At 38.2% G+C, this 18,110-nt stretch overlaps 2 protein-coding genes and 1 long non-coding RNA gene across 7 annotated transcripts; 1 reads left to right on the forward strand and 2 right to left on the reverse strand.

Annotated features, from left to right (window-relative positions):
- Positions 1 to 5,285: 5,285 nt before the first annotated feature.
- On the reverse strand, positions 5,286 to 7,740 carry LOC130703443 (uncharacterized). 5 transcript variants are annotated; one of them, XR_009004677.2, is made up of 8 exons: positions 7,644 to 7,740; positions 7,316 to 7,540; positions 7,161 to 7,243; positions 6,789 to 6,899; positions 6,561 to 6,710; positions 6,295 to 6,488; positions 5,994 to 6,205; positions 5,286 to 5,924 (listed from the first exon to the last, which is right to left on the reverse strand). It is a non-coding gene; the product is annotated as an uncharacterized LOC130703443 (long non-coding RNA). The 5 variants fall into 5 exon arrangements; XR_009004686.2 differs by having other exon boundaries at positions 7,157 to 7,243; XR_009421166.1 differs by having other exon boundaries at positions 6,561 to 6,899.
- A 2,038-nt stretch (positions 7,741 to 9,778) lies between these two features.
- LOC130703351 (uncharacterized) lies at positions 9,779 to 11,986 on the forward strand. The gene is made up of 5 exons (XM_057524870.2): positions 9,779 to 9,940; positions 10,010 to 10,492; positions 10,560 to 10,691; positions 10,760 to 11,053; positions 11,218 to 11,986. The coding sequence occupies exons 1-4, from the start codon at positions 9,818 to 9,820 to the stop codon at positions 10,841 to 10,843; spliced, it is 822 nt and encodes a 273-aa protein (XP_057380853.2). The 5' UTR covers positions 9,779 to 9,817; the 3' UTR covers positions 10,844 to 11,053; positions 11,218 to 11,986.
- A 1,489-nt stretch (positions 11,987 to 13,475) lies between these two features.
- On the reverse strand, positions 13,476 to 17,380 carry LOC130692725 (uncharacterized). Its single transcript, XM_057516147.2, has 6 exons — positions 16,529 to 17,380; positions 16,341 to 16,465; positions 15,581 to 16,281; positions 14,998 to 15,503; positions 14,806 to 14,930; positions 13,476 to 14,736 (listed from the first exon to the last, which is right to left on the reverse strand). Exons 1-6 carry the CDS (start codon positions 17,310 to 17,312, stop codon positions 14,077 to 14,079), a joined length of 2,901 nt encoding a protein of 966 aa, XP_057372130.1. The 5' UTR covers positions 17,313 to 17,380; the 3' UTR covers positions 13,476 to 14,076.
- Between the last annotated feature and the right edge of the window lie 730 nt (positions 17,381 to 18,110).

Below are 18,110 nucleotides of genomic sequence, written 5' to 3' on the forward strand. Positions count from 1 at the left end.
TGAAATAGAAAATAGGAAAACAGTAGTTTTAAATAACGAGATTTTTTAGAGATACAGTCTTATTTTTTACGATTATGAGGCACGTTACCCGTGGCGGGAGTTTTTGGAACTATGCGAAACATAAAGAAACGGGCTTATTTTTCACAGTTATGAGCCACGTTACCCGTGGCGTTCGTAGCGGGATTTTTGGAACTATAGAAAACGCATAATATAAGCGTTAGGCAGTAGTCATAACGTAAGTTGCGTTAGAAAAGTGTATTTGAGTTTCCATCATCTCAACAGTGTTTTGTTTTGGTTTTTTAATTGTGGTTTTTACCTCTACGTAAAGGATTGTTTTATAACAACCACTTCGAATTTGGATAACTCCAAAACTACAACTTCCAGGTAAACCCAAATTGAATTTTCGGCACCACCGTTGAATTGCGAGTTTGAATCATGTATTTGTGTGGCAAACATGATCTGCCATCTGCCTGAAAACTGAACTTAAAGAACTTTGAACGCTCCTATGATGTTAATTCTCTATAGCTTACGCTTGAAACTATGCAGATCTTGTGTACCTTGTAATGGAGAACATAGTTCATTTTTTAAGTTTCCGAAATTTCAACTTCCGGTTTAAGATCGGGTTTTTAAATGCTTAATAACTCACTATCTGTTGGTCTGAACAAAAAAAGACCGATATTTTCGTGTTCCTCGTGAAATTTGGGATCGAATCCATGTGTCAGTAGAAAATACCCGAAAATCGTCAAAAATCGCAAATTTCCCTGAACTATATTTCAGGGAAAATCGCGATTTTGGCCAAAATGGACTTTTCGCCAAAAACGGATCAAAATAGGTCAGACACACCTTAAGTTTCATGAGGATCACGAAAATCATGTTCGTTTTGTTGTGGGCCCAGTATTTCTGGAGATATAGGCTACTTCCGGTCACTTCCGGTAAATTTTTTTTTCAACTTTGCAAAAAGTAAAAAATGAACATTAATATTCCAAACATTTTAAGCATTTTGATCATAAGTGTAGCTTCCATTCTATAAACAGCGCTTTGTTTCTGATTCTTTATTGTGGTTTTTACCTCTACTTAAATGGGTTTTATAACAATTACGTCGAATTTGAATAACTCCTAAACTATAAATTTCAGGTAAAAATAGACTGAAGTTTCGGCATCAACGTTGAATTGCGAGTTCAAATCATGTATTGTTATGGCAATATCTAGGTTTCAGACATTAATTTTAAAAATACGAAAAGTCGGGCTTAGTTTTTTTGTCGGGCTTATTTTTAAATCTGACGAAATTGAATTTCCGCTAGATGGCAATGCAAGTTCATCAGCTGTAGTGTCAGAAATCAAACTAATTTGTGCTCGTAGAAGTTCAATCAAATCAAATGGTGTGTCAAAAAGTGTTTTCGTTTTTTGTGTTGATCAAGTGAAGCTTATCAATGGATTATTTTTTGTGTAACAGGGTAACAGGTGTGGTGAACTATCATCATACTTACCACTTAATTTTATCAACAACTATCCATCATACTTTTCTCGTGCTCGTGAAGAGGTACTAGACATATATTTTCCAATAAGAATCCCATTGACATTATTCTGCTGTTGAGAAGTAGCTCATCAAAACAATATTGCAAAGGATGCTGGCACGCAATCATCTTGGCATTTCGACTGATCCTTTCACATAGTGTGATTTTGAGTTGAAGAGAGAGGTATTAGACTCATATTTTGGCATTCAGTGTCTTAAATTGCCATAATTCTGCTTTTATTTTTAGCCCGCAACTAAAATTGCAAAGAATGAGGCCAAAGAGATCATTCTTCGCAAGCTCATCATTGTGTGTAAGTTTGAATGTGATGGGTGCAGCATCTTCCTCACAACTGCGTTGAAAACGATTGGAAACCACAAATTCAGCAGTCTTCTCGCTATCCCTACCTTGCCAGTCACCACACTTTGACGTGAACATCAACACCACTACGCCTCAGTATTTTAAGTTTCTTTTTTCTTTAATATTACTTTTTTAAAAAACTTAATATCTTATTACAGGACTACCAAGCCTGCCTCATCATCCGGAAAATTGCTGGCCTTGCAAATTCCCTAGTCTACGAACAGCAAGCCTAAGTAAAAAAAGGCCCTTCTTCACCTCGCCCGTCATCGTTTCGCCGTCGCCCTGTCATCGCTTCGCCCATCGTCCCGTCATCGCTTCGCCCGTCATCGCTTCGCCCGTCATCCCGTCATCGCTTCGCCCGTCATCCCGTCATCGCTTCGCCCGTCGCCCCGTCATCCCTTCGCCCGTCGCCGCCTAGTGGTCGCCTCGTGGTCTTCGTGGTATCGTTGTTATTTTATGTAATGTATAGTGTGCTAATTAACAGGTTGGCTGCCACGCCTCTTTTTGTTCCCCTTTTTTTTTAGCTTGATAGGGACGGGCCGCGCTGCTCTACTCCATGGTCTATGTGCCGTGGGGTGGAGCTGTCGCCACTGCCCAAGATTCGCCGTAAGGCGCCAGGCAATGCACCATAGGGCCTCTCTTTGCACGATGCGATGCTTGGTTGCCAGGGGTGTGCATTCCCGTAATGGCTTCCAACATCGTGTCAACCCGGACCATTGTGTCCCCCTCTGTCGCCATCCATCAGATGGCGATGTAGTTACTGTAGTGGTAGGGGCGTGGCAGCCAACCTGTTAGTTGTATTGTGTATGGTATGTATTTTGTATATTGTTTTGTCATGTAAAGTGGTGGAATAGTGGGTGGAAGGAGGGACAATAAAATAATTTAAAAGTTATTTCACGTTGTATTTATATATGTAGCTGATAGCTGAGTTGGGGTTTGAACCCAAGACTACTGTCATGCTACTCCGATACTTTACCATTTAGCTACCATTGACGTTGTTTTAAAAGTAGATAGTACTAAATAACCTTGTCTGCTGTGCATACGTAGATAGGCATTCAAATTCCAGTTATTGTTAGTAAGGACCGTCATGGGTGAACGGAACGCCGCTGGTCTAGCGTACCAATTGTATGAGGTTCGATTCCTCAAGAAGCCTGAAATACACTAGTGTGTAAATGGATACACACTTATTAGATGTTACTATCGACTATGTGAATTTAAGTACAACTTGATAAAGTGTGAATAGGTCAATAATAAATACAACTTTTCCAAAAAATGTTGTTTAAAAAAAATTTTATTGACAATTCTCTGCACTTTAGAATTATTTTTGCAACTTAAAAAGGGCACAATAGCCCTTTCATAGTTGCCGTCAACCCAGGCAGGGGGAGACGCTGCCTTGTTGACCCACCGGGGAGATTACCCGGTGATTGGCTAAGAGAAGCCGGAAGAAGAGCCGAAGATTTGGAACATTTTTACAGGAGCGATTAACCTTTAGTTCGGATTTGTGGGCAGCCACGTCGCTCTCCGTGAACACATCATCGGACTACGCGGCACCCCACGTCCCCTTTCCGGCCAGAGCCCTCCAAACCGTGGTATATGTTGTTTTTAAATATACCGACAGTAGGGGCATGACCCCCTACGGGCTTATTAGAAAGTCAAGGGGAAACGGGGCTACAGAAAGAAGGGAGCCCAGATATGCACTTCATTTTTTGAATTTTAAATACCGTTTGGGGAATGTGAATATAGTGTAGAAATTCCATGTAGTGTATCCAATCATAATACTTCATTCAGTACCTTGCCCCAAACAAGGAACCTTCTCAGATGATTAATCTATAAGACAATAAAACTCCATTAAGCATAAAACCTCTTGTTTCATATATATATTTCATACCTTATATGATTCGTGAATTGATTGCTTAGCATATTCTTCTGGGAGAAGCTTCGGAAGAGACAACTGAAAATGATAACATACTTGATATATACACGTACAGCATACAACAAGTCCCATTGGAGCTTGCATTGTTGATAGACACGTTCCCAGAATGAACAAAATCCTTTCCTATTGAACAGGAAAGAGTTACGTAGATAATACACATTTATATAAAAGCTTCATTTTTACTTACAAGTAAATTTTAAGAGGAAGAAATTGGTCCTTGAAATGTTAGTGAATAAGAATATAATCCGTTAATGTAACACCTGCAACATCAGACCTGAATCTCATTCAAAAACTAAAATTCCAATTAGACAACCAAATAGCAAACTCAGAACAAATAAGGATAATGTAGGCTGTGTCATGTATGTGAACATGTTACGTTTGAAGTAAACTTGCAGACAAGTTGTCATTTGTAATTAGGCAATCGTTTCACTCATCCTCAGGTCAAGATAAATTTAATAAGAAAAACACTCTACCTGAAGTTGGAATGTGATTGACGAATCATGAAAATTTACACCTTTGCTGCCAACTTTTCTTACATCTGGGATGGCTGACCGCAATGAGAATCCTTTTCAAATTCACTACAACTGTTCAGCTATGAAAAGACAGAAAATGTGTCACACTGGGCAAGTTTGTTGAGCCCACTGTTAAACAATTGATCAGGAGTTTGATTCCTTCAAGCTCGAAGCCGAGAACAATCAGTGGATTGAATGACTAAAGAACAAATAATTGTTTGTTAAAATTATACACTTGTTTTGAACTCTTACTTAAAAAGTTTAAGTATTGTACCTGACCAGAACAGCTGTGAAGGCAATGAAAATGAATTGTTATTTTCTCCGCTAGATGTCTCGAAAATAATCAGAACATTTATTACCGTGCAGAACACTTTTGGACAAGTGTAAACAAATTACCTTGAATTTACTTGCAAACGCCTTACGCAAAAAATGTGACTTATGCTTTCTCTTCTTGAGGTTTGAACTCAAGACTTTCGAAATACCGAATAGAACCTGTACCACATAACCTGTTTCTTGTAATTGTAGTGTAATCGATTTTAGTATCACGTTATGACTAATGCGTAAGGCTGCGTTTAGGATGGTTCCAAAAAATCCCGCTACGAACGCCACGGGTAACGTAGCCCATAATCGTGAAAAAATAACCTCGTAATATCTGCACCAGGATGGTTCTAAAAAATCTCCCGCTACGAACGCCACAGGTAATGCATCCCATAATCGTGAAAAAAGATTAACTCGCATTTCAAAAATAAGTCTCTTTTATTTTCAACTTATATTTGTATTTTATGCTAAAGTTCATATTTTCCGTCCACGACAAATATGATATGAAGTAATATAATTTTTTTTCAAAGAAATGTGAGCAAATTCTCATAATTCATATACTTTGGCATGGGTTATGATACAACAAGCACAACATCTGTAGTAAAAAATGGCTGATATAGCCTGTCAACAATCCTGTAAATAATAGTAATATGAAATAAATATTAATTGTATTGTTTAGATCAAGAATTCATTAATTTGTTATTTTTTTTTAATCTGTAAGCTGTCAATGCCAAGTTTTGGTTGCCCTTGCATTGCGAGCTTGCTGCAATAAACATAACAGCTACCATAAAACAATATACTGTTCCACTTTCTTAAAATTCTTTCACTTTCTACTTTTCAAAATTTCTGTTTCAACTCTTGTTTAACAAATAACTGCGTAAATGGCAAGCTATGTGGAAATATGTCGTAACCTTGTTAGAAATAACACACAGCAGGTGCTGCCATTTTAAAAAGACGATGAAAACCAAACCATTTAATATACTTTATATACATATATAGATATATATATATATGTTCATGGAAATTTACAGCGAACAACTGCGTCGCCACATTCACTCACCATCCATTACTTTTCTTAAATCATTCGAGCGTTAACCAGAGCAACCCATATTTTTTCAGGACTTGCCTAAATGCCACTACGTGCTATATACTCAGTCAACCCACGCACTAGTAGCCTCCATTTACAGGAAGTATGGACGATCGCGTTTGGCAGAAAGCTTCATGTACGTGGTAATTGCACCTATGGGCAATGAATGCAACAAAACATTTTAAAAAGGAGCAGCTCAGTACCTATCAAATCAAAGAACACCAGCATAGTTATTAACAAATAGCTAATTAAAACAGTCAACTAAACTCAACTGCTGACGGGCATCCGACAAAGATGAATTTCACGACGTTGAACTCAACAACAGACCTGCTAGGACGGCCGTTGAAAGAAAATAGACGTACGTGCTTTTGTTTAATCGTTTTTTTTAGAAGATGGTATGGAAATGGAACAAGACCTTTTTTCTTCACCAACCACCTTCAGTCCAACAGGTTTATTTGAGTTGTCATCTTCATGGCTGTTAAGTCTGCAACATGCATTAGGTTAATATTTAAAAAAATAGAAACATAAAAAAAAAAAAGAAATGGAGGCTGAACAGCAATCTAATCTAAATACCTTTTACATGAATACCATTATGGCTTGTGTAACTTTCACATCCATTTGTTAAACACACCCGTTTGTCCAATGCAACAGCAACATTGACAACATTTCAATTGGCAACATGATCCATCTCACCCCACAGTAAATGACAACCATATACGAGCTAGATTTAGATATCCGTGCTTTCTTCTTCAACAATGTTCTTTACCCTAAAAAAAAACGTAATTCAATATTTTTCTCAAATACCTTTATTAGTTATTAAATTCACCTAGAATTCTTACTTAGTTCTAACTTACACCCGCTGACCACTGAAATGAGCGACTCCAAATCCTTCCTCTAATCAGCCTGCTCTCCTCAAAATTTATTGGTTGACGGCAAGAGTTCGGCCATTTTTCCCTCAAAATGGCGGGGCGAGAAAATAGTTCCAGCAACTTTTCCCCCAAACGTTTTATAACACTAGTTCTACACTTGTGTACCAAAATTTTCTTTTTTCACAATCCTCAACATACCTCTACTATCCCTAGGAAATCTACAACGGTCGAACTGCTGATTTGTCATGTTGTGTGCTGAGAATGTCAAAGGACTGTTACCAACATGGGTTTCCGTTTAACCTCGTAAATCTATACAAGAAAAGAACAAGCTAACGGGCATTCTTTTCGCTAACGGCCCGTCCCCCCATGTAATGGTTGCATCAAGATACTTCCGCAATTATATATATTCTAACATATATGTAATTGTATATTCTAATTATCTATATATTCTAATATATAGAATTGCAAATGAAGCCAATTGACCCAACAATAAATTAGACCCAACTACAAATAAAAAAGAAAAAAAAATGGAAATTAAGAACATTAAAACATGATTGGTGTAGTACCTACTTTCAACACATTCCCTGCTACAGTGCTTATGTTGGGCGTCTTCAATAGTCTGCTGGGCCGGCCTTGTACAGTTGACAGTAACACTAAAAGCAATATTGGAAATAAATATTTAAAAAAAAGAGAACAGCAACAGTTCAAATGAAATATAACATTACTGAAACACAAGGGTGGTAGAAGATCTCAATCCACCATTCCAGCCAATGACAATGATGATTTATGAGGAGATTGACCTGAACCTCAGGAATAATAACTCTTGTATGAAGAACTGAGCAACCATTCACTCATGAGCTTATACATGTACGTTGACCATGCTTTAAAACCCATTTTACGTTCAAGCAGTTTTAGGCGGGAAGTTCACAGATAAAGCAAATGCTTTCCACCTAATACGTTTAGAAAGTTATCAACATAATTAACTATTGGCTTTAAATTTATAAATGATATTGCACTTAACGACTAGCTAAAACCTTTAATATAACCAATTACCGAATAGTTTTCTGATTCCAAAGTGGGGAAGCCGAAGGACGCTCTTGCAGGACCATGACAACGTCCAGAACGCGTGTCAGCCATTGCGGGTGGTGGTTCTTCACTGAGAGTTGGATGCTCTCCCTAGCTAAACAAGTAACCGTGCCGGATGTCGCCATTTTTGGACTATTTAGTAGGAAAGGGAAAGTGTTGCCAGATGCTAGCGAATATTTGTTTCATTTTTATTACTTTTACAAAATATCTTTAATACGTTTAAATTAATATTTATCTAGTTTATAGAAATTTTGTAAATGCAACGTCAAAAAAATATTGTGCTTTACGTACGAGAACGGTAAAACTTAAAAATCTGACAGCGTCGAGTATGACTAGTATGTGATTTACGGTGCCAAATTTGTCAACAAATCTTGTGAATCCGAAAAGTGAAATGAATATTCATCTGAAGTAACAGTAGGGATTTTGCCCTCGAAGAACGGTACTTTCCACAGGCTGGCCTCAGCATATTAGGACTTTGCTGGACACGAAAGCTTCATTTGAGCAGTTTAACCTGTGTTGGTATTTGTAATCGCCATTTCAGAGGGAGTAAATAAACAATTAACCGTTAAAGAACAACGGGTTTGCAGAGATTTGAACCTCTGACTTTTGGCTTTTGAAGCACATGCTTTACCAAGTAGCTAACTGCATAGTTTGGTAACTCAACATTTCAAAATATTCTTATTACTACCTGTTTAGATGTATAATTACTACATATTTTTGCACTCTACAACTTTGTTTGGCTCATGTAGAAACAGATCACCGTAACGTGCATTGAACAGAAACATATTGCCTTGCTGTGCATAATTGCATATTTACTGACTAGTTCAAAACAGTGTGATCAAATGATCATGTCGATGTCAATTAGATAAAAGAATTGTCGATTGATGTAATATTTAAAGTGGAGTGTTATGTGTCGTCTAAATTGTGTTGCGAGCTGAAAGTGGTAGCCATGAATCTTATTCTCATTGAATTTTGTAGAAGGTAAAATGTACACTGGCAAATTTGTGCGTCGATCACCAAGTTCGTCCGTCAACAGATACGTGAATCCAAATATCTGGTACGTTAAAAATTTAGTCATGTTATTTGAGTAAACTCGAGTAAATTTCAAAGCAACACGATTAAATATCGTTTCACGAAACGTTTGAAAGTCAGTAAGTTTTCCTTGCCACGTATCTCGTATGTTAAAAACAGTTTGGATATCAAAAGCACCGAGTTGTGTGTGCCTTTCGAAAGGTAAACAACGACTGCTACTCGCCAGAATGAGTTCAACTCCAAACTTAAATCTAGATAACCTTAAGACATTTGTTGAGGTATGTGTACAAATTGTCTGCCTCGCGTTGCCTCCTGCCAATCTAGCTGATGGTTCTCTGATACGGACTGATGAAAGTCAGAGTTTTTCTAATGCGTGTCTTATCACTACATAATGTCTTTTTTCTTTTGAAATTTCCTTTATAATGAGTCATTCAATCATTTTGCGAACAGTTAAACATAGGATAAAGGAGAATGTGTAACGTACCAACTGGAGAAAAGAAGTATATCAAAAATAAAACAACGCGTCGCAAAAAAAAACGTGAGTTATTTTTGGAATATTTCATTTTATTCTGTATTGATCCATCACTTTTAGTTTTTATTCTTTTGTCAAGGAAAAATGGGTTCGGTTTTTCATGTTTGTTTCATTTTTTAGGATCAACTAGCATCACCTTAAAGTTAAAGAAACGAAGAGGAAAAGACATGAGAAAGATGACCAAGAAACCGAAATGCTGTTCGATTCCCAAAAGAAGAGAAAGGAAGAGGCAAAGTCAACGTGAAAGAAGAGAACCAGAGGCGCGATTAATTCGTGAAAAAGGAGAACAAAAAAGCGATTGCGAGTATCAATGACGGGCTATCGTTCATGGTTTTTGGAACAGTTTAACAGCGTCCTTGAGACTTGCTTTCGCAATCTGGGAAATACGCTGAAACTAGGAAGAAATGACGTTTGCGCTATTTCCTGCAGATAACATCAGATAAATGGATTCTTAAATTACTACTGCAACTGACCTCTTTTTTTGAACGAATATCTTTTCAAAACACCATAAAGGCATTTAAACCAGTTTATACTTTACTCGGCATTTCATTCTAAGCCTCTGTGCGAAGACGAAAGGATGGGACATCAATTCTCCGGGACAATGCGATCATTTCTTCTTATTTTGACGCTGTCCACGTGCTGTCTCATGGCTGCTCCACCTGATCTTCAAGCAAGAATTGAACAACTTGAGAAAAACTATGTGAGTCCACATTCATATCTTTTCTTGTTGCATTGATTCATAATGTTTGTCTTACGTATTCGCTGACAGGTCGAAATTAAAGAACATTTGCAAGCCAAAATTATTGATTTGGAGATGAAAGTCGGTCGACTGGAAGCCAAAATTGAAATACAAGATTCACTTTTGGCTGTTCTAGAAAAAGGACATGACCCTTTGAAAGAGAATGTCGAAATCCGTCGTCAGATCGCAACTCATCGTACTTGCCATGAAATCGTCGCCGCCAATCCGTCGTCCCCGTCCGGTATGTACTGGATTGATCCAGACGGCCATGGCATCGGTGATCCACCAATCCACGTTCATTGCGACATAAAGGCAGCCGAGGCGAATGGTGGTAACTGGAAGTTTGATCCTGTCAAAGGCACAACATCCATTTTGCATGACAGCCAGTCGCAAATGGGCATTGGAAATTGCACAGAACCTGGATGTTACTCGAGGCTAATCAATTATTACGCAAGCGATAGACAAATCGAAGCGTTGAGGCAATTGTCCGAAAACTGCGCACAAATCATCGTGGTATTTCGATTAAAGCTCTGATTTATGGGAAATGTCGTTGTTTTAAAATTCGTCGTTGATGTTGCAGCTCCATTGCAGGAATTTGCCGTTCAACTACAATGGGACCGCCTATTCTTGGTATTACTACAAAAACGGCAAAAGGGAAACGTTTCACCGGAACACTGCCACAAACTCGTTGACAAAAACCATTCTGAGAAGTGTACGTGCGATCTATTTATTTGAATAAAAAAAAACGCGTTGGCAATTCAAATCGGGGCTGGAATTTAGTTTCGATACACGGTCGTGGTCTTCAACCTGTTATGCGCCTCCATTATAGCAATCCGCTTAATGGCTCCTTCCAGTACCAAGTGACGCCGTTCCGATGTCATGGAAAGGCAAAAACGGAGGCGAAAACGGAGGCGAAAACGGAGGCGAAAACGGAGGCAGAAACAGAGGCAATGCCGAGATCGTGCGAAGATTTGCGGCGGATGGGGCACACTCTCAACGGGATCTACTCAGTCAGGGGAGACAAACAAATAGAAACGGTTTTCTGCCAATTTGATAAACTACCTAATGAACCAGGTTGGTGAATAGTAGTCACGTCTTTGATTTAATTAACTGTCATTTTGGTAAATCTGCAAAGGAGGTATGTCAAAATCAAATTCTTGAAAAAATTCTTGTTTTCCAAATTACAGGGAAAAAAAAGGCAAAAAAAGGCAAAGATTTTAAACGTTATCATATTTCAGGTTTCCAGAAGAAGATTGGATATCAAGACATAAAAACAAGGCCAATATACTTCTACGTACAGAAAGACAAACATTTTTCGCAAAGTGACGTTCCACTTCCGTTTGAGCGTAGCTTAGTCAACATTGGAGGAGCCATGGATTTGCCAAGCGGCGTATTCACAGCACCCGTCAACGGAACTTACTTCTTTTCTTTTACTGGACTCGCGCAATTTCCTATGGTTCCAGTTCCAGTGCTAAGGGAACTAGGCGCGAACCTTTATAAAAATGGTGAAAGAATAGCAATCAGTCAAGTTAACAAAGGCCAGCTATATCCGGATAATCTAAATCCAATCACCGTTCAAAGTATTGTACGTTTGCAAGCCGGAGACAAAGTATGGATCCAGATAAGTATTGGGATCAATGGGGGATTTCTATACGACGACAGGCATGCGGAAGTGAACCCGGGTGCACACACGAATTTTAATGGGTGGCTTTTGGAAGAAGAAATTTAAGCAACGCAAACGTTTTCCACAACCCAGTGTGCCAGCAAATACTACGACCACAAACAAAAGGCACCAACGAACATGAAAAGTCCTTCAAATCCCATTATCAATGTACGTTCATGTCTCTGTAGGGACATTGTAGTCTTGCAAACAGCAATTACCTGGCTGTTTTACCAACTGCACATGTGTGAATCTCATTCTATATGATTGCTGAACATGTTTTTGCCATCCCTGTTTATTTTCAGGATTGATTTGCGTGATGGAAACTGAGCATGATGAAATAATGTTTCTTTTTATTTTTACTTTATATTTCCTAGTTGTCGATTCTCTGCAATACAAAACTCTGTTCAGTAACATTGGTTTGGCCAATGCAACGATGTTTGTTGATACCTTAAAAAATCATCAGCATCAGAAACTGATTTCTTAATTATTCGAAATTCTTAAATTCAATTCACAGTATGAAATTCAGTTCAACATTTCATAATTCCATTGCCATTTTTTCGCGATTAATTATTTTATTTTGTTTCTAGCGTGAGTTGGCAATGCTGTCGAGGAACTGGAGTGGGGAGGGTAAATAAAGCGCCAAATCGCGCTCACCAACTGACCAGTTTCACCATTGCCATTTTAACTGACAGCCACAAAGGATGTGTTACGTGTCGCTTTCTACTCGTCTCATTTTCTGTTTCCGTATTGTAAGGGTTTCAGTGTTGAAGACAAAAGTTTTCAGGAACAATCGACTGACAAAAAATTTAGTTTTCAAATCAGATGATGTATCAAACGTAAAGAAAAACGACGATGGCAAGTCGGTCAGCTGATTGAGAAACAATTGGCGCCCTCGACGGGAATGCAGCAACCACGACCCAATCGCCCAGTGTAAAGCAGATCGCTCATCGATGGATGTGCTGCGTTTGAATGCAATTCGTAACGGAGGAAGTTCTCTGCTCCATTTCCAGGTTAGTTGTTAGCTAGTTTTTGTTCTTTCGTTTTGCATGTGTCATCGTACAATGACATCTCTGAAGGGCCTAAAATCTCGACCCCTCTCCTCTCCCAGTTATTTGGCGGTGATTTTTTTTCAAGTTGTAACCGTTTATTTTTTTGTTTTCCTTTTATTGATTTGCCAGAGATCCTTGAAAATGATGCAGTGTAAGAATGCACTGATTACGTCTTTTTTTCTTTTTTTTCTGGCCATGTTTCGCCTTTTTGGGCTCCATTTCTGCTTCGATGTCGCCATAGAGTGAGGTTTGACATTGCATTGTTCGACCTGACGAACAATGCAAGGGGCCTGCGTTTTTGTCAGAAATGGGGAAACAGGTGGCTTGGCAGAATCGTTTGAAAAACAATCACTCTTTCTTGCCGACTTGATTTGATTGAATTTTCGCATTTTGTTTTCCCAAACTTTTGAAGGTCACACCAGGAAAAGTGGCATTTGCTCGGTTTTTGTCTGGTCGTTTAAAAAATTGTAAAATCAATTGTATACAAGCAGATGATTTGGCTAAAAACAAATGGATAGAATAGTATAGCATATAGTATAAGGGGTTTAAAAACTTATTTAAGTAATTGTATTATTAAATGGCTGTGGTGTTGATGTGAGCTACACACTTTTTCAATTTGCTAAATCTGTATCGGTGTATACAGCCTTTGTCAATGTTTTTTTTTTGTTTTTACTTGCTTTTACTTTCTTTTGTTTGTTTGTTTTTTTCAATGGTTTGCTAAATTGCAACACAGCTGGCAGGAACAGATTTGATTGTCCGCGGGATTGCCAAGTTTGACGGTCGTACTGTTTTCACGTGAAAATTTCTTTCATTTGACTAGTGGAATTGTTAAACGTTCGCAGTTAGCTCTTCTAGGAAAAGCGGCTTCTTATTTGCCTTTTTTATGACGAAGAAAATTGGGTGTTTTTATTCATCATCCGAGATATTTTTTTTCTTCATTATTATTTTTTCATTGTTTACTTAGGTTCTTTACTGTTCTAATTGTTTTCCTGTATCAGTTCCTTTAGAGTTTGCTAGAAAGTTGAAATGAAATGAGATACTTATCCAATGAGAGATGAGGCTTGTTGAACCGATATTGAATCACTGGCCTTATGCTTTGATACTTTCTTTTATTTAAAAGTCGTCTGCGCACAAAGAATTTATTAATTGTCGAATGAGTCGCAATCAACATGGCTAAAGGGATAATCAATTGACAAGACGTACGGCGATGCAGTCATTTTTTTTTTATTTTTGAAAGTCCGTCGGCCTGAGCAATACAGCCAAGAAAGCGGGAAATTTGAGTTTTCAAGGGGTAAATGGCAAAATAATTCGGAGTATGCGACAGGTGCTATATTTTCATTCTTCGTCGTCAAAGTGCATTGCATCGCCTAGAAACGAGTTGTGATTCAAACAACAAGTGCTGCGTCGAGCAGTTCTAGGATTTCGTCCTTACTCCTAATCTTACCATTATCGCGTAAATAACTTCGAGCATTCCTTCCCCAAATGTCCTTTGCATTCACATCAATTCCCAGTGGGATTAAGAGTTGAATGGCGTCAATTGAATTTGGGCTTGAATTTGATTCACACAAATAATGGAGCGCATTCCTTTTTAAAAAGTCCTTTGCATTCACATCAATTCCCAGTTGGATTAAGAGTTGAATGGCCTCAATTAAATTTGGGCTTGAATTTGATTCACACAAAATATGGAGCGCATTACATCCATCATCGTCCTTTGCATTCACATCAATTCCCAGTTGGATTAAGAGTTGAATGGCGCCAATTAAATTTGGGCTTGAATTTGATTCACACAAATAATGGAGCGCATTCCGTTGCCAAATAGATTCCTTTGCATTCACATCAATTCCCAGTGGGATTAAGAGTTGAATGGCGTCAATTAAATGTGGGCTTGAACTTGATTTACACAAATTATGGAGCGCATTCCTTCCATTATTGTCCTTTGCATTCATATCGATTCCAATGCGAATGAAGTCGTTGGCTCTTCTTTTTAGATCAGACAAAGAGCCACGAGCACAAAGTTGTCGAAATTCTTTTTCTTTTTCAGCCAGCTAAATTGGAGGATTGGATTTACGATTGTTCACGTTGCTACTTCCCCACTTACAAAAAAATAATATTACTTTATTCTTAATGGATTCCAGTTGTTTGACGACTTCTTTCGAACTTATTCTTTTTACCGAATCGTGTTCCAACATTTTTTTTAGTAAGTCATTTTCATAATATTTGCGCAATTCGGCATCAATATCTAGAATTAAGCCACCAAGTGTTCATGAATAGAAGAGTAAAATAATAGGGAATTAAATTGGGATTACTCTTCATATTCACCGGATCGCTTCTAGTTATATTTAAGTGAATGTCGGTTTCACTTGAGCCGAATAGATGCTCTCCATCCAAGAAAATATAACCAAAGACGAGGCCGAGGACAAACACATCGCTCTTGACGGTGCCCCAAAACTCTTCGTTTTCCGCCTTTTTTTCGTTGATGAGTTTTTCCAGCACTTCGGGTGCGTACCAAGTTCTGGTTCCTTTCACTCCAGACCACGAGTGAAGTCCCTTTTCGTTTACGGATTTGGCCAGTCCAAAATCAGACCATTTCATTATTATCTCTTCAATTTTTCCAGGCTTTCGCATAATGAGGATATTTTCCGGTTTAATGTCTCGATGAATTAAGTTCATGGAATGGATGTATGCCAAGCCTGTAGCTAATTGCCGGAATATTTCGATAGGAGGTGGCATAGGTCCGTTGTATTTTTTGGGATGATCCGACTTCAGGAAAAGTTGATCTAAAGAAGCGACACATAATTCCAATGCGTAGTACCTTTAACGTGAGAACGAAAAAAACAAATCAATTTTGGAATCATATTGTTATTTTAAACCAGAAAAAAAATGTCTTACATAAAGTCGTTGTCCGTTTCATAATGAAGAAGTTTGACGATGTTCGGATGATCCAATTTTAGCATTGCGTCTTTTTCTCTTTTGTCCACATGACGCATTTCAACTCTTTTTACTGCCACTTCACGACCTCCGAACTTCCCTTTGAATACCATACCAAAGCCACCGCCCCCTATTGGTTTTTCGCGGTCGAACCAAATTTTCATCCCTTTGTTAACTTTATTAAGCGAATAATAATATGCATTCCATCCAGCGTTGTCCGGCAGCATCATATCCACTCCGAATTTAGTCAAAATACCAACTGCGTCGACTAAATTTGGGGTTGAATTGTATCGACATAGATAATGGAGCGCATTCGATCCATCGTCGGTTATTGCCTTTGCGTCGATTCCGGATTGATTCAAGACTTCAATTCCGTTAATTAAGGTTTGGCTTGAATGGTACCGACACAAATAATGAATGGCATTCATTCCATAGTTGTCCCTTGCATTCACGTCGATTCCGCTTTCGATTACGAGTTGAATTGCGTCGGTAAATTTTGGGTTTGAATAGTTCCGACACAAAAGATGGAGCACATTCGTTCCGTCTTTGTCCTTTGCGTTCACGTTAATTCCGAACTGAACTAATTCTTTTATTTTTTCCGTGAGATCCTCTCGCGAATCACGCCCACACAGTTCAAGTAATTCTTTTTCTTTTCCAGAGAGCTAAATTGAAAAAAATTGACATGTGCATAACGTGATTGCTCGACTTTAATTTATTATACCGTATTCTTGATCGATTGTAATTGAGCGACTACTTCTTTCGATGTTATTCTTTCATTGGGGTCGTTTCTCAACATTTGTTTCAAAAGGTCATTCACGTAACAGTCGCGTAATTTGCCATCCATTTCTAGGTAAAGCAATCAACTCGTTTAATCAGAAAACACTATCATCATAGTATATCAGGTATTACTTTGCATGTTGATGGGATTGCCGTTAACTATGTTGTCGGTAATTTCATTTTCATTTGCGGTGGGACCGTAGAGATGTTCGCCGTTCAATAACAGACAACCAAAAACAAGTCCCAGTGCAAAAACGTCGCTCCTGACGCTTACTGGATAACTGATTTCATCTACATTTCCTATAAGTCTTGTCAATTGAAGCAACTCGGGTGCTAACCATGCCTTATTTCTTCTGATAGGACTGTTTTGCCTTGCTTCATTGACACTTCTGATCAGTCCAAAATTTGTCCATTTGAGGATTATCTCATCTTGGCCAGCAGATCCCTCCACAATGAGGACATTTTCTGGTTTGATGTCTCCATGAACTAAATTCTTTGAATGGATGTATTCCAGACCATTAGCTAATTGTAGCAAACCATCGATATGATGTGGCATACATCCCTTGTATTTTCTGGCATCATTCGACTTCAAGAACAGCTGATCTAAAGTGGCCAAATACCGGTCCCATTCACAGTACCTGGTAACACGGTAAAAAAAAAAATTAAACCATTGTTGATATCGTACTGTTCTAAGTTCTAAAAAATAAGAAATGCCCCACAGGTAGTCATTATCACTTTCACGCTGATGAAGTTTGTCGATGTTTGGATGAATTAACTCTAGCAAAGCTTCTTCTTCTTTTCTTATGAGGCTACGATGTACACGAACTCTTTTCGTTTCAACATCGCGAATTCCGAACTTTCCTTCAAACACTTGACCTGGAGCATCCTCATATTTTCTTCTTACACCATCCTCCATATTTTTGATACTCACTAAATACAGGATAACTCAATAGTTCCGCAATGCACAGTTTTCGAATGACTGTACGTTGTGATGGCTTCCTTCTACATCTACGCAAATGACCAACGCTTTAAGTTGATAACGTTTTATCTTGAGCCGCACAATACAGTGTAATCTACTGACCAGGTTTATGAGTAGTGAAAGCGTTTCTTGCACAACGATTCGAGAACAACGAAAAAATAATGATGGACTTTTCGATCCTGAATAAGCATGGCATTCCCTTCGCTATTATTGTCTCTATAATATTAAATTAGAGTCTCGATCACCCCTTCCTTATTTTATTATTTTATGCGGCTATAATTTTTTGTGGCTTTTGGATGTGAAATATTGCCATTGTTGGTTATAGATGTATTCATTATCGTTGCATGATTGAATGTATGATTATTGTGAAATGATACAAATGCAGTAGGCTACCTAAAATCTCGATAATCGATGTGTTTTCGAATTTCAAGTCTTCGATTCGATAGCTCGATACTACCAGGTATTATTATGAACGGCAACGTTGCACACAAACTTTCAATTTCCAATGCTAGGCATTTTTGTGTAAACTATTTTCCTTCCTACGTATAATCAAGTTTGCTTTGCTTATTAAGTTGGAATTATTTTTAAGGTAATTCATTCCTCATTTATTCATGGAGTATATAAATCTCTTTTACAATCCTTTTTTTATCCATTGGCGCTTATTTATGATTCCAAGTAGTATCTGTTTTGACGCGTGACACGCTTAGTGGGGCGTGGCAAGACAACTGTTGGCTT

Source organism: Daphnia carinata, chromosome 6 (genome assembly GCF_022539665.2).
Source record: "Daphnia carinata strain CSIRO-1 chromosome 6, CSIRO_AGI_Dcar_HiC_V3, whole genome shotgun sequence".
In the NCBI taxonomy this organism is placed as follows: Eukaryota; Metazoa; Arthropoda; class Branchiopoda; order Diplostraca; family Daphniidae; genus Daphnia; species Daphnia carinata.